This window comes from Siphateles boraxobius, unplaced genomic scaffold (assembly GCF_051911475.1).
Source record: "Siphateles boraxobius isolate OS27281-9 unplaced genomic scaffold, OSU_SipBor_1 25, whole genome shotgun sequence".
NCBI lineage: Eukaryota > Metazoa > Chordata > Actinopteri > Cypriniformes > Leuciscidae > Siphateles > Siphateles boraxobius.
In genome coordinates this window covers 32997120-33006627 of record NW_027508866.1, presented here as the reverse complement: position 1 = coordinate 33006627, position 9508 = coordinate 32997120, and the positions used below count along the sequence as shown (strand labels likewise).

The following is a 9508-nucleotide window of genomic DNA, read 5'->3' as shown; positions in this document are numbered from 1 at the left end:
ACCTGAAAAAAAAAAAAAACAAGAAACACCTGAAACATGTCTTAATATATTTGATTTACAATTCACATAAAATTCATTGCATGTTGACTCAATTGATAAAATAATATGATTTCCATCTTTAAAAATGTGAATTTATTATATCCATACATTTAGACATATGAGGGGACATGAAAATATCCTGCGCAGTAAGAATGACTGGTTTACTGTGGCTTTTTGTTATTTTTACAGAAGAGTTTTGTTGAGTTGAGTTTTAGCCTAAGTCATGAAGTTTTCAAATTGATCGAATTCAAATTGATATTATCATTAGTCTGCTTTTTGTTCTCAAACCCATTTTAAAGTCAAACAGTGACAACTTAGTGTCAGTAAGGAGGATGCGCGTGTTCACTGGCGCGTGACTGGAAAGATGCAGCGCGCGCTCTCAACACTGTTTCGAGAGTACGCGGTCACGTTTGGAGAGGCGCGCCGAGTACGCGCTCGCGATTCAACCTGCAGCATATACCGAAGACGCTGGGGAAATAACACTGACATTTCATTTGGATCTAATTTTTTAATCCAATCTTAAAACAACACAACCTAAACTTTTCTTTGCTGAAATGCTTTTTCTCTGATGATTTGTGAATCATGGATCCTCTCTACGTCACTTCGCAAAACTCAAGTGCAAACGGGACCAACGGTTTATTGGTCAATGACACAGACGTGTTCTCGAACCAGTTCGTTCAGCCAGTTTGGCAGATAGTTTTGTGGGCCATCGCATATTGCTGTATAGTTCTGGTGTCAGTTGTTGGAAATATCACTGTCATATGGATCATTTTAGCGCATAAACGCATGAGAACCGTTACCAACTATTTTCTGGTGAATCTCGCGTTCGCAGAGGCGTCTATGTCGGCTTTCAACACCGTTATTAATTTTGTGTATGCAGTGCACAACGAATGGTATTTTGGACTTGTTTACTGCAGATTTCACAACTTCTTTCCAATAGCAGCTGTGTTCGCAAGTATTTATTCAATGACGGCAATAGCCCTGGACAGGTGAGCTATTTATTTACACTTACAAATGTTACATGTTTTGGTTACACTTTATTTTAATGTGTAGGCCTACAGTGTAATTATACATTTAAAGGTTAGGGTAGGGTTTGGTTTAGCGTTAGTTGCATGTAATTATCCATAATTTATAGTTATTACTGTAGTAAATACATGTAACATGTGTAACAAGGACACACTAAAATAAAGTGTTACCCATGTTTTTAGCCTATACTATTGTATTCGTGAAATAACCGTGGAAGCCAATGTAAATACCATAGTACATGAATTTCCATAATATATACATCACTTTGACAGCCACCTCTGATAACAGACCGCTTTATCGCTCTGTAAAGCTGCTTTGAAACTATGTGTATTGTGAAAAGGGCTATACAGATTGAATATGACACAGTACGAGTAACTGGCTATAAGACGTGCTCCTTTATCTTTGCTTAAGAGAAGGTTGTAAAGGTCCCCTGACATGGGGTTTTTGTATTATTTTATAATGATTCCTGGGTTGTCCTTATAATGTTAGTATGTTTTTTAGATCAAAAATAGTCATAATTTAGAAATAAAAGGCATTTTTCCTAGCCTGATTTTAGCCTCTGATTTGAACACTCTGTTTGAAGGGGCGTGTCTGCAGTGGGATTCAGTGTAAACGCGGCCACTGCTGTGATTGGCTGACATGCGTGCATATGAAATAGCTACGTATTACATGTGAAAGTCTCTCGAATACCTTTACTACTGATATTATACGTTTTTACTAATACACTTATCGAGATTAATGAATAGTGAGAAGTTTTTAAAGTATTTAGATTTATTCCCATCACATAAAATGTTGCTGTGATGAGCATTGAGCAAGCAGATGACAGTCTGTAGATCGCGAGACTGAAGATCTTATCATTGCAACGCAGTTTCTGCACTCTCTCTGCTTTCACCAATGCAAACACGATGATGTACATACAGTAAGAGCTTCGTTGTGCAGTCACGTGCGTCATTGATTTCATAACGAGTTGTCCAGATAAACTCGCGCTGTGTGGAAAATTGTTCTTTGATCGATTTCTGTAAATAATTTGTTCACAAAATAAGATTATTATTATCCTACTAAAAGAAAAGATGTGAAGGTGATATGTTATTCACTGGCTTGACTTGCTGATGCATTAACAGTATCGAACGATTTTGAGAGAAAGATTACCTTTCTGAACTTGAACTTGAATTGTTGCTTGGTAGCTCGATTTATTTATTTTCAGACGTTCATCGAGGCCAGCTCTGTATTGGCCCAAGTTGAGGAAACAGTCGTCGGTGAAATGTTTGTCCCATCCAAAACTTTGGGAAGTTGTATCGGCTCATTTCCAGAGAAAATAAAATGAACCCATTGTTTCTTCAGAGGCTCGGATGAAGGAACTAAAAAATACTTTTGTGTTCATTTGTACATCCGAACACTGGTCAACTGCCATGCTTCGCTCGTTTGCAAGCCATTATATCTCTCTATTCAAATTTTGTGCTTCGATCGGTCACACGCCATGATATCTCTCGAGGATAAACTAAAATCGCGCGCGCGCGTTCGTACTTCCTAGCTCGTTTTCTCATGGGCGGGTCAAATTCTCTGGGCGGGCAAAGCAGAGAAGGGGGAGTTAACCTTTCCCCCATATTACGTCATATAGGGGAGATTCAAGATCAGCCCGTCTGAGATCTCATTTTCTCACAGGCAGAGAAAGATAGCCAAAACTCGGTTTACACCGACTGAAATTTCTAGACACGAGGGGACCAAATACAGGCTAGGGGAACTAATATTAATGTTAAAAGAACTCAGAAAGTGAAAATTTCATGTCAGGGGACCTTTAAGCCTTAAAGGTGAAGTAAATTGTTTTTTGAAATTGCATACGAATCAAAATCCCTGCTAAATGTGGCTAAACAAGCGTGTGTGAGTAAGAGTATACATAGTACCTATCAAAAGTTTGGAAACATTACAATTTTGTAATGTTTTTGAAAGTCTCTTATGCTCACCAAGGCTGCATATCTAATCAAAAATACAGTAAAACAGTAATATTGCTAAATATGATTACAAGTTAAATAACTGTTTTTTATATTTTAATATTTTTTTACATGTAATTTATTCTTGTGATCAAAGATTAATTTTCTTCAGTGTCACATGATCCTTCAGAAATCATTCTAATATGCTGATCTGCTCCTAAAGAAACATTTCTTATTATTAACATATTTTTTTTCAGGATTCTTTGATTAATAGAAAGTTCAATAAATGGCATTTATTTCCATTTATTAAAGCATTTATTAAATAGAAATCTTTTTACAAATTTCTTCACTGTCACTTTTGATCATTTTAATGCTTCCTTTATGAATAAAAGTCTTCATTTCTCTTTTTTTAATCTTACCACAAATGTTTGCCTGCTATCCTTGTTCCCACAAAAATGTTAAGCAGCAAAAATTCGTTTCAAGATTGATAATAATAATCACAAATGTTTTCTTGAGTTCCTGAAGGATCAAGTGACACTGAAGACCGGAGACTTCATTCATTAAATTCATTATATTTTTAAATGTATTAAAATAGAAATAGCATTTGTTACCATAACTGTACTACAGCACCACCACTGTGATGGAATTGAAACCTGAAAATTCAAACCTGTGTAGAAAGCAAAGATCACAGAACGAAGATGCATCCTTTCTATAATTGCTGTGGGGAAAGACCCAACCCACTATAAAGACAGACTCCATTAGTCATCTCTCTCACTATCCAAATCGTATCAGCAGGACCAGGCAATAATTTAGGGTTAATTCAAGTGGCTAATTCTCCTTTGAGTTTGCATAAACAGAAGGTCATTGCCTTTGTTAACCTCCCCCCTGCAGGTACATGGCCATCATCCACCCACTCCAGCAGCGCCTGTCGTCCGCTGAGACCAAGTTGGTGGTGGGGGTGATCTGGACCCTGGCACTGCTCCTGGCTTTTCCCCAGTACTATTTTTCCAGCACTGCTCAGCTGCCAGGACGTGTCGTGTGCTACATCAACTGGCCAGAGTACAGCTTGTGGGATTTTCAAAAGACGTAAGATAAACTTTGCTTTGAACAACCTAAAGTGCATGTTTGTTGGACAGCCTACCTGAAGTATAACAATTAAAAATGTCAAAATGCACACAAACGTCTGGCAACTACAGTCAAACTCACAATTCAAAACACCTGAAAGAAACACTTGCTATTGCAATAATAATATGAAAAAGACAAAGACAATTCAAATCTCTCAAGGCATTAAATTGCCATTCTGGCTCCTTAAAGGACAATTCCGGCCAAAAATGAACCTTGGGCTAAATAACACATGGGTACCGAGTCGACCGTTCTATGGGAAGCGTTTTCATGATAATCGAATGTACCCAGTTTTAACGTTATTTTTACTTTAACCACAGATTAGCTTATAATGCTAGTGTATGGGGCATCGAATAAGTACGAATAAAAATCGCTAGTTAATACCACTAACAAGGCTCAAAATAGCCCCACACTAACCCGGGAGCATAATGAGGGTCCCTACCTGTAAAAACCAAAGTATTGAGAACAGTAAAAGAAAGTACACTTTGCGTATATAGGCAGGAGCCATCTTTGTAAAAAAGGTCTCGACCAGTTGAACTGGTCAAGACTGTTTTCCAAAGATGGCTCCTGCCAATATACGTGAATTCTACTGTCTTTATAAAGTATCTTCTTATTAAACTGTCTGTACACTTACATAGTTCTCAATGCTTCGGTTTGCAGGTAGGGACCCTCATTATGCTTCCGTGTTAGTGTGGGGCTATTTTGAGCCTTGTTAGAGGTATTAACTAGCGATTTTTATTTGTACTTATTCGATGCCCCATACACTAGCGTTATAAGCTAATCTGCGGTTAAACTAACATACATTCGATTATCATGAAAACGCTCCCCATAGAACAGTCGACTCGGTAACCATGTGTTATTTAGCCCTAGGTGCATTTTTGGCCGTAATTGTCCGTTAAGCAAAGGCAACAAGCTTTCAAGACAGTCAGTCTCTTCCTGCAAGACAGCCCTGCTTATTTTAGCAAAATATTAACATAGCAATGAGAAATCTGCCAATGCAGTATGAAAACAACATTAGGGACACCATAGGGTGCACTCTCAACAGTATTCGGTCGAACCGGTTTAAAGTGTGTGGCTTGGTCTGATTTACGATATGAATATTTAAACTGTGGCCAAGTAGCAATACGCCCTGTCCTGCATCTTAATCACATATTTATCAGCTACTGAAGGAGTTTTGATACATCGTCACTTACGCTCACTCTAATTGCTACCAACTCCAATCCGATTCTCCAATATCCTGCCAGTTTCCTGCAATGGTTCTGTAGGTGTCAGGTGTCGACGGCATGCTCTTATTTCCGTAGCAGCTTAGTCATTCACCCAGCCGTACAGTCAATCTTCCAGCAGGCTTCTCCCTGTCACGCAGTGAACGCCTCTACCTACTTTAAGTGACATAACCTGTCAGACTTCACCAATCCGACTTTGCAGGAATCAATTTTTGTGGTATTATCTCAAGCTTTTGTCTCCCCGAATATTCTTTAAAGGTATAGATAGTCTTTGAGAGACCAAATCTGGGTAACACTGGTGTACAATATAAGGAGCACAGATCAATGAACTCTCTTTAACTGTGTGGTAGATCTTTTCGTGTGTGTGTGTGTGTATGAGAGAGAGAAAGAGAGAGAAAGATGATGGATAGCTGGAAAGGGACAAAAAGGGGAAGATAGAGAAAACGGGAGAAGTAGATTCAATATTTGCGACTAGCCATCGGAATCTGTAAGATTTTGGATAGTGCACAGCATGATTTTTGTTTTTGTGTAATCACCCGTCATGTTAGCATGATTGTCTGCTTATTTCCTACCACGTTACAAGCGTTTTTAAAATTAATCAACTGGACAATATTCAATTACCTCTCACCCACTGAGATAGTTATGGATATTTGAATAGAAAAGCGGTAAACCCCCACAAATGATTTGGCTCATTCTAAATAGCATGTCTGTAACACACGTTCAATCAAAACAACAAGAGAGAAGGCGGCATTCACATTGGGTTTTTTTCGAGATGGGGATTCAGAATGTTTTGGTTAAAGGCCTGCGTATATTTTCCCTGTATACCTCTCCTGTGAGATGAGTGTCTTTCTAGATAAGCCTCGGGCTAATTAGCATGTTGAATTGCACAGCGCTCCAAAAGAATAGAGGCACTGCCACAAGCGCCTGAATCCTGGGAGCATTCACAGTTCATTATTCAAAAAGTTTTCCAGCGGTTATTTTTAAGTGGCAGCTAATGCAAGAAAACATGTGGGACTCTGAGTTGTTGGTGTGTGGAATCCTTTTGTGTAAAAATGTGCACTCAAAATATGTCTCAACAAATTTGAGTCTATTTTCATCCTGGGTTTCATGTCTTGTTCTTGTTCGTTGGCTGCCTCTCCCATACTAATTCTCCATCTGGCCGTCTTCTCGCTCTTTCTCTCTCACAGGTATTACGTCTGCGTGGTTGTGCTTATTTACTTTCTGCCTTTGCTCATCATGGGTTGTGCTTACCTGGTGGTGGGACGCAGTCTCTGGGCTAGTGAGATTCCTGGAGACTCTTCAGACCGCTATCGACAGCAGCTGACCGCCAAACGAAAGGTCATCATCTGCAGAGTGACATAAAAGCTTAAATGTCAATTGCATTGCTGAAAAGACCAGCTTGAATGGATAGTAGGCTAACCCAGCAAAAATTATCTGATGAAGCTTGCTGAGAAAATATCTTGCCGGTTTATCTAGTTAGGCTGGGTTCATACTGTACGATTTTGGCTGCGATTTGGCCGTCTGAGACAAATTTTGAGAATCCTAAAAGATTTCTCTGTTCCTATGCCAAAATCTGAAGTCTTTGTTCGCTAGTTTGCAGCTGATTAATGACTGTTGCAATCAAATTTTTCCTCCAGCAAAATTCTGGCAGTGTCAGAAGATTTGACACAGTCCTGCAGTGTGATTTCTCCTGGGACAACCGTCAAATCAGAAACCAACAGAAGCTCAGAACCTCAATCCAATGGTTGAGACAACAATAATAGTCCAGTCATTTTATGAAAAAAAGGTTGAACAAATTGCAACAGAAGCAAACTCAACTGATTTTGTATCCTCAATATGTCCTGAGTAAGGGAAAAAAAGCCCAGGAAGAAACCCATTAGGGAAAGTTTTGAAAAAGACCCAAATATAGCCTATTCATTCGCCTATTCATTCTTTTTCTCACGTAAATAGGGTACAAATATTAACCTTTAGATATCACCATGAAAATTACTGAGTTGATTACTTACATCATGACAAACAAAAAATGTATTACAAGTTTTTAGAAATTGTTTGTTAACATGGACAAACGGTGCATAAACTAATTACGAATGTGCTAATTTGCATAAATAACCAAACAAATCAAAACATTGGGTTTAGCCAGGTGAAAATGTCTTGTTGAATCTTGTTGACATATAACAGTAAAAGACTTGGCTAATGTTAAGGTCTGAATGGAACCCCTGTAGCCTATCCATGAACATTAATGTGATAATCATGGGGTTTGGGGCTGGGTCCGTGGGACTGTTTCTGGGGGATGAGTCTGAGGGAAGAACAGGAGACAAGGAGAATGCAGAAGACAAAAGGTAGGTAAAATAAAAAGTGGCTGGATCAAAAAATCAAATTACGTACACAATGCATGCACTAAATGCCCAAACCCCATTTATATGTCAACAAGATTCAAGACATTTTCACCTGGCTATACCCAATGTTTAGATCTGTTTGGGTATTTATGCAAATAAGAACATGCGTAATTAGTTTATGCACCGTTTGTCCATGTTAACAAACAATATCAAAAAAACTTGTAATACTTTTTTGTTTGTCTTGATGCAAGTAATCACCTCAGTAATTTTCATGGTGATATCTAAAGGTTACAATTTTTACCCTATTCACATGAGAAAAAGAATGAATAGGCTTTATTTGGGTCTTTTTCGAAACTTTCCCGTAATGGGATTCTTCGGGGATTTTTTTCCCTTACTCAGGACATATTGAGGATACAAAATCAGTTATAGGTTGTTATAGGTTGACCCCCATTTTGGCTTAAAATGACTGGTCTATAAAACACCTGCTTCATATACATCGTCTTTTTTTTTAGGACAAGCCATGATCAAAATTAACACTAGAGACTGTTTTTGTTTGCCAGCCACCATTTAAATCCTGGATGCAATGCAGCTTACAGCCACCGACATGTCACGGATTGATGATGTAAAACACTCCATCCATTTTGAATGAATTTTGACTGTTGTACAGTCTGACATGAATGACAACTGAGATCCTTACAAGCAACAGTTTTAAATCGTACAGTGTGCACCCGACTTTAGATCCCATTCTTAGGGACCAGCATCCAAAACACAACATAAGCTGGAGAGCAACTTTGCTGGTCTGTCTAACAGGAACATGACAGGTTTTTAACTTCTTTTTTAACTTACGTAGGTGGTGAAGATGATGATCGTCGTTGTGTGCACCTTCGCCGTCTGTTGGCTGCCCTACCATGTCTACTTCCTGTTGCACCAGTTCCTTCCTCACTTATTTGAGGAAGCCTACATCCAGCAGGTGTACTTAGGAATCATGTGGCTTGCCATGAGCTCCACCATGTACAATCCCATCATCTACTGCCTTCTCAATGACAGGTAAGAGTTGGTTCAGTGGAAAACAGGTTCAGGTATCAAAGGGAATCATGCAGTACTCATCTATCTGTGCAGGTTTCGAGCTGGATTCCAACAGGCGTTCTTCTGGTGTCCTTGTGTCCCTCGAGGCTCTTATGAAGGTCTGGAGCTCAAGTCAACTCGCTATCTTCAGACGCAAGCCAGCATTTACCGTGCCAGCCGAATGGAGACCACGGTATCCACAGTCATGCCGAATGGAGAGGTAGACCTTCAGGAGAACACAAGGAGATCCATAGATCTCACGTCCAATGGTTCTTCACGAAGCGCCTCAAAGACCGTATCTGAGTCCTCCAGCTTCTACTCTACTAACAATCTAGCTTAGAAAGGAATGCAAGAAATGCTTTCGGGGTTATAGTACCAATCCTGTGAGGAAAAGGGCAAAGATTTACGTTCCAGAGAATCTCATGATGTGAGGTACAACAAACCAAAACAGGTTTTTAGGTTTTCTTGTTGACGGAAGGATAATGTGTGAAAACCTCATCTTGTCTTCAGCTGAGTTTTACTACTCAAGGCAGCTGGATAGAAATCTACCCCGTAAGAGTTCACCAAACAACTTACCCAATCGCCATTTGCTATAGGATCCAGGACCCAGCAGGGATGTTTAGGAAAGCTTGACCAGCTGATGCCCTTGGCAACGAACTGTCTGTCATTACTGCTGGGCATTGATGATTCGATAGCCAGCATGACGACATGGAAGGGTTTGCACCTGTTGTTGCATATTACTGGACTACGGAGGCGACAATGTAAAGGA

The 9508-nt window shown here is 39.3% G+C and overlaps 1 protein-coding gene across 1 annotated transcript; it reads left to right on the top strand.

The window, feature by feature from the left end:
* The first annotated feature begins 401 nt into the window (after positions 1 to 401).
* On the top strand, positions 402 to 9508 carry tacr1b (tachykinin receptor 1b). The gene is made up of 5 exons (XM_077243570.1): positions 402 to 1028; positions 3885 to 4079; positions 6526 to 6676; positions 8525 to 8721; positions 8794 to 9508. Exons 1-5 carry the CDS (start codon positions 622 to 624, stop codon positions 9077 to 9079), a joined length of 1236 nt encoding a protein of 411 aa, XP_077099685.1. The 5' UTR covers positions 402 to 621; the 3' UTR covers positions 9080 to 9508.